General features: G+C 53.0%; 1 protein-coding gene across 4 annotated transcripts; it reads left to right on the top strand.

Moving 5' to 3' along the window:
* Positions 1–3,113: 3,113 nt before the first annotated feature.
* On the top strand, positions 3,114–15,233 carry Ppcdc (phosphopantothenoylcysteine decarboxylase). Of its 4 annotated transcripts, none has more exons than XM_090321749.1 (6): positions 3,114–3,175; positions 3,559–3,767; positions 10,351–10,446; positions 11,275–11,403; positions 14,026–14,194; positions 15,059–15,233. In XM_090321749.1, the coding sequence occupies exons 2-6, from the start codon at positions 3,582–3,584 to the stop codon at positions 15,142–15,144; spliced, it is 666 nt and encodes a 221-aa protein (XP_090177875.1). In that variant the 5' UTR covers positions 3,114–3,175; positions 3,559–3,581; the 3' UTR covers positions 15,145–15,233. The 4 variants fall into 4 exon arrangements, with proteins under 4 accessions (XP_090177875.1, XP_090177877.1, XP_090177878.1 ...); XM_090321750.1 differs by lacking the exon at positions 3,114–3,175 and adding an exon at positions 3,190–3,374; XM_090321751.1 differs by lacking the exon at positions 10,351–10,446.
* The last annotated feature ends 1,255 nt before the right edge of the window (positions 15,234–16,488 follow it).

Raw genomic sequence — 16,488 nt, 5'->3', positions numbered from 1 at the left:
AAGTTGTGTACAGTGGAAGTCTCTCGTCCTGGTGCTAAATGTATGTTTGGAACTCAACCAACCTCCCTGGTGCCCTCCCTCCCCCCCCCACCAGTCTGCCCCCTTTTAATTCTGCTTACGGGTTATGGGGGGAAGGGGCACAGCAGAGGGCCTGGTGCTCTCTGCAGTGTTACTGAAGCTAGCTCTGCCTTTGGACCCCTAGGAGGGGGGCAGAGGTGATGGTCTTTAGCTCCTGGTGATGTATGGTGGTAGGATAATCAGGGGGACTTCCGTCACAAAGCCAGCTCCCCTCCCCCCCATATCAGCTGCCCTGAGCTCTCTTCCCTTGGCCAGAATGGCTTTCTTTTCCCCTATGTAGCTTTTCTTGGCCTTCCCCAGAGCTTCCCAAATCTGATCTGCTTCCCAATTCAAGGAAGCCAACAGAGACCAGAGCCAGCCACCACCACCACCACCCCCTGCCAAAAATACCCCCCAACTCCTAGAGAGTGGAAAGGCAGGGCTGGTCTCCTTGGCTCTAAAGATTTGGACTAATGAAATAGGTTTTCTTTTCTGGGGTATGTGTGTGTATATATGCCTGCATGGGTGCGTGTTGGTCCTGGGACTTGAACTCAAGGCCTGGACACTTGTCCCTGAACTTTTATGCTTAAGGCTAACGCTCTGGCATTCTGAGCCAAGCCCCACTTCTGGCTTTTTGCTGGTTAACTGCAACTAAGAGTCTCACAGACGTTTCCCTGCCTGGGCCGGCTTTCCAACTTTGATCCTCACATCTCAGCCTCTCGAGTAGCTAGGATGACAGGTAGAGCCCCCTATAACCCCGCAAGACAAGATTCTCTTTTCTTTTCCCCTTCTCCCCAAACCCTTCTAGCTCTTTTTACCCCCTAGCTGTGCTTCACCCTCCTGGCCTCATCCCCCTGCCTTCCCTGGCCAGCTGGGTGGTGCTAGGCAGCAGCTGAGGGCAGGGAAATATTGATTCACCTCCCAGGGTTTGGCCAGCCCCAGTCCACTGGTGCTTCGGGGCATCCGTGAGTGCCACTCTGCAGCAGGTATTCTGTGTGAGTCTGGCAGAAGGGATGAGACTGGAAGGACCAGGCCTGGAGAGAGGATCAGATTGGCCAAACTGTATACTTAGGGGCCCGGGGGTGGGGGAGCTTCACCTCAGTAGCCCTGTTGCTCTTGGCCACAGTAGAGCATTTCTGGAGAGAAGCACCCTGGCCTTATCTGAGCTTTGAGCACAAAGGCTTGAAAGGGATTCCTGGTTAGACAGGAAGGGAAGGACCCTGCCTTTAGTTTTCAGTGATTTTTGTTGGTGATGATGATCCGATTCAGATACCTTCTTCCTATCTGACTCTAGACTTCATTCTTACCCTATTGGTTGAGGAAACTGACAGCTCCTTTTTCAGGAAAATGGTCTTAGGTCTGGCAGGGAGCTCTTCAGTTCTAAACAGTGAGTTAAAATCACTGACTGGTAGGGCCGGACACGCAGTGCCTCATGCCTGTCCTAACTACTCGGGTGGACCGGAGGATCATGGTTCAAAGCCAGCCCCAGCAGAAAAGCCCATGAGACTTTTCATGGCCAGTTAATCAGTAAAAAGCTAGAAGTGAGAACTGGAAGTAGAACTGTGCCTCAGGTGGTAAAGCACTAGTCTTGATCAAAAAAAGGAAGGGACAACACCCCAGTCCTGAGTTCGAGCCCCAGTACTAGCACAAAAAAAAATATTCTAGTAGGGGGCCCAGCTGTGGACTGGGGCCTGGAGAAGGGTGGGTCAGCCTGTTTTCTACCCTCCTTGTTCCCACAGAACCTGCTTAGGTGGGCCATTAAAATTCAGTTGGCTGCTCTGGGCTCTCAAAACCTTAGGAAATTAACCATGAGGGTTTTCAGGCCATCTCGGGCAATGACCACCTCTCCCCCCAACCCAAACCTCTGCTTTCCTTTCCCATAATCCCTCCGATAGTTCCTAGGGGGCCGTGGGCCAGCTGCCGACTTCGCTTCTGTGACTTGTGACCACCTGGAATCCACTTCCTGTCCAGCCTGCCTTTTCTCCTCCTTGACTCCCACCCTGTGTGGCTATGCCTGGCCCTGCCCCGGGGGGGAAAACCATTTATCTATGTCTAGCCCAGCTTGTCCAGACCCTGAGATGCTTTATCTCTGGGAAACTATGCATTGACCTGGGAAGGGAACCAGGGTGGGTGGCTGGGGGAGAGGGTGAGGGAGCGGAACACAGATTCATCTCCACTGGGTGTTTTGGCTTGGGATTGGGAGAGAAGAAGACCCATTGCGTTTAGGGGATCTTGAGGGGGGACTATGGCCGGCCAGTAACCTGCTTTTGCATTTTCCTGGTGCCCACTGCCCTTCTTTGTTTCTGGGAGATACGCCATCCCCCTAGCTGGCAGTTGACCTGCCTGAGCCAATGTGTCTGTGGTAATAAAGTGAACTGTAATAAAGGGGGAAATTTCACCCTGTCCCGTGTCCCGTGTCTCCGTGGAGCCTCTCCGAGGGCTGTTGGGCAGAGGTGGTGGGCCTGTGGCTGGCATCAATGACCACACACTCCTTGCGGGGCTCTGGTGGCTCCTACATATCCAGGGTAGCTACTCAGGAGGCTGAGCTCTGAGGATTGAGGTGTGAAGCCAACCTGGATAGGAAAATCTGTGAGACTGCTGCCTTCAGTGGACCACCAAAAAAGCCAAAAGTGGAGCTGTGGTTCGAGAGGTAGAGTGCCAGCCTTGAGTGAAAAGGCTATGGCTCGGCGCCCAGGCCCTGAGTTCAAACCCCAGCCTTGACTGAGATTCACCTGGAATGATTCCTTCGGTGAGAGGGGTTTCCTGCCTTGAATGGCCTGAAGCCCCTCAGCTTGCTCATGGAGGCCTACCTCTGATTTAGCTCCATCCTGGGCACCTGAAAGGGAAGAGTGGTGGTGAATTCTTGGCATGAAGTGCAATTCTGATCATTTGGAGGTGGAAGGAGGTCAGATGTGCTTAGGCCCTGGTGAGAGACTCAACGCTCCGCCCTCCCCCACCCCAGGACTACAACTCCCAGAGGAGAGATGTGGACTACAACTCCCAGAAGGCTGCGCGACCACGCACGTGAAAAACATGTAGACTGGGGTGGGGGGGGGGGGGAGAGGCAAGCGGAGATATCGCGATACTTGAGAGCTGTCCCGAGATGGGCCTGGCGCGGGTGAGCGGCGGCGGAGCCTGGCCTGGGAAACCGGGCTCTGGCTGTCAAGTGGAAGTGGCGGGAACGGGAGGGCGGCGCGCGCGCGCGCGCCCGCTGGCCGGTCCTCAGTTTCCCTGTCTGCAGCCGGCGGCGGGTCGAGCCGGGAGGAATCGGTCCTCGGAGCTCGGCCTCCCGCCTAGCTGGGAGGGCAGCCTGGGAGGTCAGCCACGTCTGAGCGGATACGCTCCAGGGGCAGTCACAGTACTTGGCCACCGTTACTCGAACCTGTTGTGGGGTGGCGGAGCAGGAAGGGGACCCCACCAGATAGCCTAGCATCACCTGGCCTCCCACCCTCACCCTGGGATGCATATCTGAATTATGGGGTGCCTCTTGTTCTGCTTTAGATCCCCAATCCTGATGAAGCCTAATGGATCCCACATTTTGCAAACACCCAGAACCTGAAGCTGCCAAAACCCAACTGCAACCACAGGCCTTCTGTCTCACTGCCACACCCGGGACCGAGAGAAAATTCCATGTTCTCGTCGGTGTCACCGGGAGCGTGGCTGCCCTGAAGTTGCCTCTTCTGGTCTCAAAGCTTTTGGATGTCCCTGGGGTGAGTGTCCTCGCCTGACACAAGCACATGTGCTGTGGTCTCTAAGCAGAGATGCCGCCCCTTCTGCCAGCCCATTTCTGTAGTACTGGGGAGTCTTCATCTGTGTGTGTTCATATTGGAACAGGAAGGAGACAGGCCAGTATACAGTGTAAGCAGAAACTAGATTATAAGGGGGAAAGGAAAGCCAGGTGCTATAGCTCACAGCTGCCCAGGACTGGCAAAAAAAAAAAAAAAATTGTTGAGGTCCAGGCTCTGCCTAAATCTGTCCTGGCATGGCCAGCAGGGGTCAGTGTTCCCTCACAGAGAACCCACCAGGAACCCTCACAGAGGCAGGAAAGGTTTATTTAATTTTTCACTTTCTACCAACTTCACGTTGGGAAAAGCAATAATGGCGCCAGTCAGGGACACCAGCCAGGCCAGAGGGGGAAGGGAAGAGGGTCCCGTGGCTACTCTGAGACTTTATTTTTGGTGAAGTGCCTAACCGCATGGGCTCAGAACCATTGGTCACAGCTGGCCAGCTGGAGTCTGATGTCTAGGGGGAGGGGCCCAGTTAGGGTGTAGCTTTGAGGGCCTCTGCCCCCCCCCCACCATGCACTTCCTTTTCCCATAGACCCAGTGTCCGGATGGGTGGATGGGGGGGCAGGGGAGTCCCCTCTCAGGAAACAGATGGACAGCCTCAGAGCTCAGGAAAACGGTGACTCTGCCATTTCCTCCCAACCCACGCAGCCTGTGTGTGTGCAAGCACGTGTGTGCATGCGTGTGCATGCGTGTGAGAGTCAAGCTATTTGGACTGGGATTCACCATGTCCCCTCTCCCAGACTTTTGGGCCCAGGTCCCTGGGAAGATGTCTGTGTGTCTGGAACAGGACAAGGCCCTCTCCTGATCCCCCTCCCCCTCCCTCCCTTCCTCATCCCTTTCCTCTTCCCCTCTCCCCTTCCTCCTCCTCTCTCCCCCCTCGTTTTCCCTCCCCCCTTTTCCTCCACTTTCTTCCTCATCTCTTTCCCCCTTCTCTCCCCCTTCCCCTCCTCCCTCCTTCCTTTCCCGATTTTGTCTGCTTTTCTCATTTTTTATTATTATTATTATTAATATTATTAATATTTGTCCATGCTGGGCCTTGAACTCAGGGCTTGGATACTATCCCTGAGCCTCTTTGTGCTCAAGGCTAGCACTCTACCACTTGGACCACAGTGCTACTTCCAGCTTTTTCTGAGTAGTTTATTGGAGATGAGGCTCTCAAGGACTTTTCTGCCTGGGCTGACTTTGAACCTGGATTGTCAGATCTCAGCCTCCCGAGGAGCTAGGATTTCAGGTGTGAGCCACCGCACCCAGCTTTGCTTTTTTTTTTTTTTTTTTTCTAATCTGTTTAGTAAAGGGAAGCAAGCACTCAAATGATCCATCCCAGGACCTCTTCTCACATTGGTGTTAGAAGATTCTAGATCCCAAAGGTAGCCTAAGAGAAGGTGCTAGGCCCCAGGCCCTGCAAGATCTTCGGGTTGCATGACTATCAGGTACTTGGGCAGTGGTAGCTTGCAGGTTGGCTTAATTTGTGTCTTTTGGCTGGCAGCCTGGCCACACCTGCAGATGAGAAAGAAGACTGACACAGTGACCTTTTGGGTTTATGTCAGCATGGCCCAGAGCCAGGAGGGGATTTCAAAATGCGAGGAAATCTCCCACTATGGAAGTTGATGGCTTTGAGCTTAGAGAAGGATAAATTTCTAGAATATTCCTCCAAGACCGCCCAGGGTGAGGAAGGGCCTCAGGCATACTCAGTGTGTGTAGTAAATGTTATTTTTCTGAGGGCCATTGATTTATGTAGTGCCAGTCTGGGGATTGAACTCAGGGCCTTGGCCCTGTCCTTTCGCCTTTTCAGTCAAGGTTCGTGTGTTCCACTGCTTGAGCCACAGCTCTACTGCTAGCTTTTTTGCTGATGTTAATTGGAGATAAGAGTCTCAGGGAGTTTTCTGCCTCAGTTGGCTTTGAACTATGATCCTCAGATCTTAGCCTCCCTTATAGCTAGGCTTTTAAGTGTCAGCCAGTACACCTGGCCTCCCTTTGATTGCTGTGTAGAGAAATTAGGAATGTCCATAGCTCTTCTTTGACCCATAGAACTCAACCCCGTGGTTACAGGATGTTACCACATATACAAGGCTGCTCCTTATCACATGGTTGATCAAAACCATGAGAGCCAGTTGCCAGTGTTATCCTGGCCACATCACTCAAGAGGTTGAGATTTGAGGATCATGGTTCCAACACAGCCTGGATAGAAAAGTCTGGGAGCCTCTTATCTCCACTGAACCACCAAAAAGCTGGATGTGGACATATGGCTCAAGTGGTAGAACTTGCACAAAAAAAGCTAAAGGACAACACCAAGGCCGTGAATTCAAGCCCCAGTACCAACACACATGCACGCATGCACGCACGCACGCATTTACCTCTGCCACCCCCACCGTTGGCTTAGTGTCAGCTTCCTGGCTGGCCTTTGGGCTCCATTCACAGATCCGGCATAGAGTCACATCACTGACACGCATGGCAGGGCCTGACATCAGAGCTGGGGCGCCTGCGTCACTGGGGCATGTCCACGGCAGGCGCTTCCGCTCCAGCGCCTTTCCTGGCCTGTCAAGACCTAATCACACCTGCTCTGAGCAGCACAGGTGTCCTGTGGCCAGCCAGCTCGGGTCCTCATCAGGGAACTTTTTGACTGGTACCTGCTAGGGCTCTGTGCCCATGAGGGGTCTTCACCACAGTCCAATATAAGGTTGCTTGGTTTTTTTCTTGTGTCAGTCCTGGGGCTTGAACTCAGAGCCTAGAACTTTTCCCTGAACTTTTTTTTTTTTCATTTTTTTCAGGCTGGCACTCTGCCACTTAAACCACACCCCCACGTCTAGCTTTTATTTTTTTTAGTGGTGGTTCATTGGAGATAAGCGTCTCAAGGACTTTTCCTGCATGGGCCAACTCCAAACTGATCACAGGCATGAGCCACCTGGCCACATCCTACAGAGAGGACAAAGCCACAGATCCAATGACTCACACCTAGTGATGTCCCTGAACACTAGAAGGAATGAGGCTGGGCCTGCCTGCTGCCTTGCACTGGGGTCCTGGTCTGTGGGGGAGGAGGGGATGGAGAGGAGGCGGGACCAGCCATCCCTTTAACCATAGGTGAGCCATGTAATTACCGGACATCCTGGAGGTTAGCCACAGGCTGGACCTGCTGCAAAGCTGGACACAAGAGGAAAGCACTGGAGCAGAGCTAACACCTTCCACCAAGTTTGGGAGGCCTGGCAGAGCCTGGTGAGGGGGTGACCCTGGTGGGGGGTGGGGGGTACAAGAAAAACAGGATAGTACTGAGAACAGCAGACAACCCCACCTCTGTTGTGTAAAGGCAATACCAGTCTGCCAATATTTCTGAGCTGGCAGACAGTTTTGGAGATGAAGATGGGAGAAGAGGAGGGGGAAGGTTGCTTAGTGGTAGAATACTTGGCTAGCATGCATGGAGTGTGAAGCCCTGGGTTCGATTCCTCAGTACTACATAAACAGAAAAAGTGGTGCTGTGGCTCAAGTGGTAGAAGGCTAGCCTTGAACAAAAGCAGCTCAGGGACAGTGCCCAGGCCCTAAGTTCAAGCCCTCGGACTGGCAAAAATAAACAAGTTCAAAGCCAGCCCAGGCAAGAAAAATTCATGAATCTCACCTTTCAGTTAGCCAGTAAAAAGCCAAAAACGGGGCTGTGGCACAAATGGTAGAACACCAGCCTTGAGTAACAACAGCAACAACAAAATGCTAGGAGACGATGCGTAGGTCTTGAGTTCAAGCCCTAGTACTGACACAGGAAAAAGACTAGGAGGAAGGATGTGACCTGACCCCAGGCTGGGGTGCTTGAGGTCACAGAGATGTGGTTGATGAGAAACCTCTGAGGGCCAGGGTCTGGGTGCCTGCTGTCTGTTCATCAAAGAGGTAAAGGAGGTCACTGCCATACATTTTCTACAGACCAGGCTTTTGGGTGCTTAGAAAAAGATTTAGGCAAGAACCATTGTCATCCAGGCAGAAACAAGACCTGTCAAAGGTTATGTTCTGGATCTGAAACAGAACTTTTTGTTGTTGGTGGTGGTAGTGGTGGTCTTGGGGCTTGAACTCAAGACCTGGGCTCACTCGCTGTCCCTGAGCTCTTCGGCTTAAGGCTAGTGCTGTACCACTTTGAGCCAAAGTGCCTCTTCCGGTTTTCTGGTGGTTCATTGGAGGTAAGAGTCTAACAGACTTTTGTGCCCAGCCTGTCTTTGAACCACAATCCTCAGATCTCAGCCTCGTTGAGCTTTCGGGTTTTTTTGTTTTTGTTTTTTGCCAGTCCTGGGCTTGAGGTCAGGGCCTGAGCACTGTCCTTGGACTTTCTCTACCACTTGAGCCTCAGCACCACTTCCAGCTTTTTTCTATGTATGTGGTTCCAAGGAATCGAACCTGGGTCTTTGTGCATGCTAGGCAAGCACTTTAACCACTAGGCCAAACTCCTGGCCGAGCTTTTGTTTGTTTTTTTAAAACTAGCATCTTCCATTTTGGCCTATGGCACTACTTGTAAGTTTTTGGTGGCTAATTGGAGATAAGAATAAGACTTTCCTGCCTTGACTGGCTTTGAACCTCAGTCCTCAGATCTTAGCCTCCTGAGTGGCTGGGCTGAGAGAGGAGAGCCACAGCCACTGGGCTCTTTTTGTTCTTTCTTTCTTTCTTTTTAAAGATAGCATAAGCATTTGGTTATTTTCCTTGGAGTTCTCTGTCACCTCCAAGTATCTATTTGTTTGTTTAATCTTGTTCTCGTGCTTGCAAATGTCTGCTACCACTGGCTATTTGGGTGTGAATGCTTCTTAGAATCACTTATCGCCCTTGCTGGGAATAAGATGTTTTGTTGAGAGCCCTGGGAATTTGAGATTTCCTTCCCTATCTCATTGTACTCCCAAGGACATTTGGATTTCCCAGAAAAGACTTCATCTTTCTCTGACTAGACCCAGCATGGTTAGTGCAGAGGAAAGGGTAGAGAACTTGGGAGACTCTGCTCCCCTCTACTCGGAGCATCTGTTCTAGAACTCTCCTGGCTCTTATTTGCTATGTTCTGCTAACTTGCTCTTTCAACTCAGCCATCTGTGGAGTGGTAGATGCAGGTACCACCTCTAGCTGATAGGCTGGGGGCTTCCGGTGTGGAGCAGAGCCCTCGGCCGCCTTCTTCTCTGCTTCTACCTGCCTTCCTAGGATTTCCCCCCCCCCATTATCAGACACAGACCCCAGGACCGTCCTGCCTCCTTGACCCTCATAGGTTCCTTTCTTAGTCTGTAATCAGTTAATATACCCTCATCTCCTCTCGCAAGCTCATTCATTCACTTTATACCAGTCCGATGGCTTGAACTCTGGGCTCAGGTGCTGTCCCTGAGCTCTTTTACTCAAGGCTAGTGCCCTAGTACATAAAGCCACAGCTCCACTTCCAGTTTTCTGGTGGTTCCTTGGAGATGAGTGTTAGAGAGCCGGAGCCAGGCGTGGTGGTTCACGTCTGTAATCCTAGCTCTTAGGAGGCTGAGGTCTAAGGATCTGGGTTCAAAACCAGCCCAGGCACTAAAAAATAGGAGATAAGTATCTCTATCCACCAAAAAACCGGAAGCGGCTCTGTGGTTCAAGAGGTAGGGTAGTAGCCTTGAGCTAAAGAGTTCAGGGACAGCGCCAACGCCCAGAGTTCAAGTCCCACAACTGACCAAAAAAAAAAACAAAATGGAGTCTCACAGAGCCGGGCACTGGTGGTCCATGTCTGTGATTCTAGCTACTGAAGATACTGAGATTTGAAGATCAGCCGAGGCAAGAAATGCTGTGAAACTTTTTTTTTTTTTTGCCAGTTCTGGGCTTGAGCACTGTCCTTGGACTTTCTCAAGGCTAGAGCTCTACCACTTGAACCTCAGCACCACTTCTGGCCTTTTTCTATGTACGTGGTACCGGGGAATCGAACCCCGGTCTTTGTGCATGCTAGGCAAGCACTTTAACCACTAGGCCAAACTCCCCGTCCCTCTGTGAAACTCTTATCTCCAATTAACCACCTGGAAAACAAAAACAAAAACAAAAAAAAAACTGGAGTGGCACTGTGACTCAGAGCATTAGAGTGCTAAATTTGGGCTGTAGAGCTCAGGGACAGCACCCAGGCCCAGAGTTCAAGCTGCATGACTGACCGGAAAAAAAAAAAAAAGTCTCTACTGCCCAAGCTGGCTTCAAAACATGATCCTCAGATCTCAGCCTTCTGAGTAGCGGAGGTAGCAGGTGTGAGCCACCAGTGCCTGGGTACAGTTCTTCGTTAACAGCACATCTCTGCTCTCCCCTGTTTTTTTTTTTTTGGTGGATCATGGGGTTTGAACTCAGCCTGGCCGCTGTCCCTGAGCTCTTCAGCTCAAAGCTACCCCCCTACCCTTGAGCCAAGCCCCATTTCCCATTTTCTAGAGGTTAATTGGAGATAAGAGTCTCAGGTCCTTTAGTGCCCAGGCTGGCTTTGAACCTTGATCCTCAGATCTCAGCCTCCTGAGTAGCTATATCCCTCTTCTTTTGCTGTTTTTTTTCTTCTTGGTGACAGCTGGAAGTCACTGTGGTCACAACAGAGAGGGCCAAACATTTCTACAGCCCCCAGGATGTTCCTGTCACTCTCTTCAGTGATTCCGATGAATGGGAGGTCAGTACTGGCCACCCCCTCCCCCAGGGGCCCCAGTCCTATCGCACTCCCCCATCCTCCCTTCCCTTCCCTACCCCAATAGCACACAATGTCTTCCCTGCAGCTCAGGGGCCTGGTGGCCAGAGCAAGCCGACAAACTGGGCTGGAGTTCAGTGGTCTGGGGCCATCTGGGCAAAGGGGATGAGGAAAACATCTGTCTCACTTCTGGCCTGAGGGAGCCCTCCCCTCCTTTCCCCTCCTTCCCCCTTGCTCCCTCCCTCCACACCCACAGGCACAGCTCAGCCTTGGCCCTCTGCCTTGAGGATCAGTGTCCTTGGATTTATCTAGGCTGACCACAGACCAGTGGCATTCCCACCGGCCAGGCCCTTGTGGGACCAGAGGATCTCCCTTCCCACGGGCCTGGGGTCTCTGCCAGGCCCATGGTGTGGGCCTTACAGGCTGTCCTGCCAGACATAAAAAAAAAAAAAAAAATTCTCAACCTTGGACTCTGCTGGCCTGGCCTCTTCTCCCCACCCCCTCCATTTCTCACTGTCCCAGTGTCGGTCCCCCCCCCCCCCCCCCCCCCGGCGACACTAGCATCCGCCCCAAGCAGACAGGCCAGGAACTCCTTGCCAGATGGCAGTTCTCAAGAAAGAAAGCAAAAAACCAACCCAAAGGGAATGCCTGGGAGAGGCGCTTGTTTCCCTCCAGCCTGGCTTATGTCAGGCTCTTGGCTCCAGCTGCCATGGCACATCAGCGTAGCCACAAGAGGGGGTGATCGTGGGCATGGCGGGTGGGGAGGGGCTCCCCCAGATCCCCCTCCACACCGTGGTTTCCTTTCTCTACCAGATGTGGAAAGGCCGCTCTGACCCTGTGCTTCACATTGAGCTGCGGAGGTGGGCAGACCTCATGTTAGTGGCTCCCCTCGATGCCAACACGCTGGGCAAGGTAGCCAGTGGCCTGTGTGACAACCTGCTGGTGAGCCCCGCCCCCTCACCCCACCCCTACCTCCCCTGCTCTTGTTTTACCTAAGCCAGCAACTGGACAGGAGTAGAACCCAGTCTCAATGTCCACATTTTAACCCCCCCTTCCCCCCTAGTTCATCCTTCCAGCCACTCTGCCTTTTCCTGCTCAGATGGTTCTCATACACCTCTGTCTCTAGTAGCTTTAGCCCCAGGGCCAAGACTCAGGATTTCCAGGGTAAAAGGAGTGTTGATTGTTCCTCTATAGCTTGAACACAGGGCTTCCCTCTCTTCCTTAGCTTTTTTCTATTATTTGTTTTGGCCAGTCCTGGGGCTTGAACTCAGGGCCTGGGCACTGTCCTTGGGCTTTCTCAAGACTAGAGCTCTACTACTTGAGCCACAGCACCATTTCCAGCTTTTTTCTATATATGTGGGACTGAGGAATCAAACCCCGAACTTGGTGCATGCTTCTAGGCAAGCACTCTACCACTAGGCCACACTCCCGGCCTCTGGGCTGGCTATGAATAGTTGATCCTCAGATCTCTCAGCCTCCTGAGTACCAGAGGCCTCAGCCTCCTGAGTACCAGAGGCCAGGGCTGAGCCACCGTGCCAGGTGGTAGAGTGTTGACTGGGAGTTCGGCCTGCTTCTTCCCATTAAGTTGCCTATCTCTCCTCTGTGCTACAGATCACTCTGGGCTCTTGACTTCTAGGCTGTTACCCTGGGCCTCCCAGGTCCTGGTCCCTTATTTGTGTTAAACAAGCAACCAAAATCAGAAGAGCAGGTGACTTCCCAGAGTGGCTGGCGTGGCTTAAAGCCCTGACCTGCTCTGACTGAGATCAGCTCATCTCCTCACCGGGCAGAGCTCCAGGTGTTGAACGCAGTCCACCCTTCCCTTACCAGTCTTCAGTTTTCCAGGAAGTGGGGAGCTCTGAGACAGAGGAGGTTGGGGGTGGAAACACCCCAGGGAGACAGAGGCCCGGGGCTTTGCTGGGAGCCATGTGCTGTGTTTTGACAATCCCCAGCCCCCGTGCCAGCAGCTCACACCTGTCTTCCCAGATACTCAGGAGACTGAGATCTGAGGATTGTAGTTCAAAGCCAGCCTGGGTGAGAAAGTCCATGAGACTCTTATTTCCAGTGGACTACCAACAAGCTCGAAGTGGTGCTGTGGCTCAAGCAGTAGAGTGCTAGCCTTGAGCAAAAAAGTTCAGGGACAATGCCTAGGCCATGAGTTCAAGCCCCAGGACTAGTACCAAAAAAGAAAAGAAAAAAATAAAAATCCCCAACTCAGCTCTGGACACACACACACACACACACACACACACACACACACACACACACACACGGCTCTTCTATGTATACTCCTGGCTTTTGCAAAAGCAGCAGGTGGCTTGGAGCCAAGAGGAAGTGTGACTAAAACGGTCCGCTCATAGCCCGGTTGCTACATTGAGAGGCCTTGGTGGGAAACCAACACTGGTGTCTGGGGTGACGCAAACAGCCAGGTCCTGAGGCTATTTGCTGTGCCAGCAGCGGGCAAGGGTGCTGAGGGACGGGCACCGGGCCCAGGCCTGAACATGGCATTGTTTGCCCCATTCTCCTCCTTTTCCCAGATGGCCTCCATTCTGGGAAAGTGGGGGCTCCAGGTCTCTTCTTTCCAGGGGCTCCTGCCTGGCAGATGCAATCAGAGCACAAAGGAGCTCCTTTCTTCCCTCCCTTGCTTCCCCCTCCTTTCTTTCTTCCCTATTCCTCTCTCCTTTCCTCCCTCCCTTCCTCCCTCCCATAGGCCATGCTGGCCTATGGTAATAACCCACACACTATGGACTCACGGTGCCCAACTCCATGGCAGTAAATAATTCACTGGAGGGGTTAGAGGTATGGCTCAGGTGGTACAGCACCAGGCAGTAGGTGAAAAAGCACCAGATATTAAATTTGAATCCCTGGCTCAGTGGGGGTTGGGTGAAGGGGAATAAAAAATGCAAGTAAAGGTAGAGCGCTAGCCTTGAACTGAAGAGCTCAGGGACAGCACCCAGGCCCAGAGTTCAAGCCCCATGACCATCCAGAGAACAATGCAAGTAACTCCTATGGAGGATGGCATGACCAGGGCTGCATCTGAGTCCACAGCACTGCTGTGACACTTGCACAGTCATTGCTCAGTGTAGTGGGGCCCCAACAGTGTGGCCTTGTCCAGATGGTTATTGGGTCACCCTGAGGGTGAGTTTTGTGCCACCCTGGGGCTTGAACTTAGGGTCTGTGAGTTGTCTCTGATTTTTTGTGCTCAAGGCTGGCACTCTACCTACCTGAGCCACAGTCCCACTTCCAGCTTTTGACTGGTTCCTTGAAGACAAAAGTCTCATGGCCCTTTCCCTGCCCCGGGCTGGCTTTGAACTGTAATCTTCCTATCTCAGTCTCTGGAGTAGCTAGGATGACAGGTATGAGCCTTGCTCTTTGCCTTGAGCCATTTGCTCTCTAACTTTCCTGGGATCTTCAAAGCCTACTGGCTGCTCCCCAGCCATGCTGCTCCTACCCGGAAATGCCAGGTGGAGGAGGCAGAGTGTGGAGTGGCAGAGTGGTGGGGGCTTGGGGGAGGGGTTGCAGGCAGGTCAGCAGTGCCCATTGGCACCTGTTGGCCCTTCTTCGCAGACCTGTGTCATCCGCGCCTGGGACCGCAGCAAGCCCCTCCTCTTCTGCCCGGCCATGAACACAGCCATGTGGCAACACCCTATCACTGCCCAGCAGGTGGGCCAGCTCAAGGCCTTCGGCTACCAGGAGATTCCCTGTGTGGCCAAGAAGTTGGTGTGCGGAGATGAAGGTAGGCCTCACGCCAGGCTCCTGGTACCAAGCCTGGAAAGGGCTGGGCTTTGTGCTCACCCCTGACATTTGTTTTGTCTTTGTGCCAGTACTGTGATTTGAACTCAGGGCCTCACATGCTCCTTAAGCTTTTTTTTTTTTGGCAAGTCCCAGGCCTTGATCTCAGGGCCTGAGCACTGTCCTTGGGCTTTCTCAAGGCTAGCGCTCTACCACTTGAGCCACAGCACCACTGCCAGCTTTTTCTGTGTATGTGGTACCGAGGAAGTGAACCTGGGTCTTTGTGCATGCTAGGCGAGCACTCTACCACTAGACCACGCTCCTAGCCCCCTAGCAGATTTTTTTGTTGGTATTTGTGTACTAAGATTTGAACATTGGGCTTTACTACTTGAGAGTCTCACAGACTTTCCTGCCCTGGCAGGCTGCAAAGCACAGTCCTCACACCTTAGCCCTCTGAGTAGCCAGGATTGCGGGCGTGAGCCACTGGTGTCTGGCGCGTTGCGGCATTTTGTAACACTGGCCAAAGCAATCCTATGAGTTCCGCTCTGCGGCCTGGATCACGGGACTCAATTCCTGCTTCTCAGGAGGTTAGGGTAGGAGGAGACCCTGAGTGGAGCTGGGCGGAGCCTGGCATGCATCACTGGTGATGAGACTCTACTTCCCAAGTGTGTCCTGGGGTGTTTTGGGAGGGGTGTTGTGGGTCTGCCTGGGGCAGGGCTGTGGCCTTCTCCCTTGTCCTGGGCCCTGACTCCCTGACTTGGGACCTCAGTGGCTCCCTCGGGAAGCCCTGGGCAGGAGGCGGGAGTGGCGCTGGGTATTGTTATTCCTGATTGGCTTGTCCTTAGCCACAGCCGAATTTTACTTCCAGGACTGGGAGCTATGGCTGAGGTGGACACCATCGTGGATAAGGTGAAGGAGGTCATCTCGCAGCACACTGGTGTCCAGCAGAGTTGACCCGGGATGTCCAGCAGGCCTGTCCCTCTGCCCAACAGCAAGAATGTCATGGAGGGGTGGCTGGGGCCTGGGCTGGCTCTTCTCCAGGGCCTGACTCCCAGGTCAGCTCACCCATCCTGGATCAGCCCTGGGGCTTAGCACAGGGAAGCCGACAGCCAGACTGTTCTGGGATTGCTTGCTTAGAAGGACAGCCAGACTGTTCTGGGAATTGCTTTTAGAAATACCATGGCTGAGCCAGCACTAGTGACTCACGCCTGTCACCCCTGCTACTCAGGAGGCCGAGATCTGAGGATCGCAGTTCGGAGCCAGCCTGGGGAGGAAAGTCCATGAGACTCTTATCTCCAATTAACTGCTACAAAGATGGAAGTGGCTCAGTGGCTCAGTGGTAGAGCCCTAGCCTCACACAAAGGAAGCTCAGGGACACTCGTCAGGCCCTGAGTTCAAGCCCCAGGACTGGTGCAAAAAAATGAAAAAGAGACCCCTCATAGCAGACCCCGACTGGATCCTGGAGCCTCCACCCTTTGATGGGGTACGCAGGCGCCATGCAGGGGCAGGGAGTCCACTATACTGCAGGATTCTCAGATTTCCCCTACACCCCTCTGGGAAATGGAGAGTGTCGGACAATAAAGAAAAGTGACACATTTCAGGAGTCTTTCTTTCCTGCATAACCCATTTGTGGGCTTCTCTCAGAGGGCACTGCCAGGCAAGGCTGGGGAGGGGTCTGGGCTGCCATCTGACCACACGACATGGGTCGTTGAGAACCCAGAGTTCTGAAGACAGAGAGCCCCTTGTTCAAATCCCAGCTTTGACACTGTCCCAGCAGTGGCTCTTAGCTGGAACTTTACCTTTCTGACATTCACTTTTCACAGTTGTGAGCAGCGCTGTGGTCCTTACTCCTCTCCTCCCCATTCCCCCCGACACACACACACACACACACACACACACTCACACACACACACACACACACACACACACACACACACACACACACACACACACACACGCACACCTGGGGCTTAAACTCAGGACTTCTGGCTTGCCTTTGGCCTCAGGACCACTTGAGCCAAACCAGTGCCCTCAGCTCTTTGCCAATTCATTGATGCAAAGAGTATCACAGACTTTTCTACCTGGGCTGTCTTCACATCTTGATCCTCAGGTCTCAGCCTCCTGAGTAGCTGCGATTCCCAGCATGAGCCACCAGTGCCTGGGTGGCTGTTGCTTTTACTGGAAGGACATGCCTCGCCTGGCTGAGTCCTTGGGGTGCCTTTTGAGGCTCCCCAGTGTTATCTCTGGAAAGCCTTCCTTGGCCAACTCAGACTAGATGAGGCTGCCTTTACCCCATCT

The sequence above is a fragment of the Megascapheus bottae genome, chromosome 30 (assembly GCF_031878675.1).
Source record: "Megascapheus bottae isolate mThoBot1 chromosome 30, mThoBot2.hap1, whole genome shotgun sequence".
NCBI lineage: Eukaryota > Metazoa > Chordata > Mammalia > Rodentia > Geomyidae > Megascapheus > Megascapheus bottae.
This window is presented reverse-complemented; position numbering and strand designations above follow the sequence as displayed.

Excerpts from the sequence above, each read along its gene's own strand:
- Ppcdc (XM_090321749.1), top strand. The coding sequence starts at position 3,582 with ATGGATCCCACATTTTGCAAACACCCAGAACCTGAAGCTGCCAAAACC. Across the intron at positions 3,768-10,350 it reads AGCTTTTGGATGTCCCTGGG|CTGGAAGTCACTGTGGTCAC; the intron begins GTGAGTGTCCTC and ends TCTTGGTGACAG. Across the intron at positions 11,404-14,025 it reads GCCTGTGTGACAACCTGCTG|ACCTGTGTCATCCGCGCCTG; the intron begins GTGAGCCCCGCC and ends CCTTCTTCGCAG.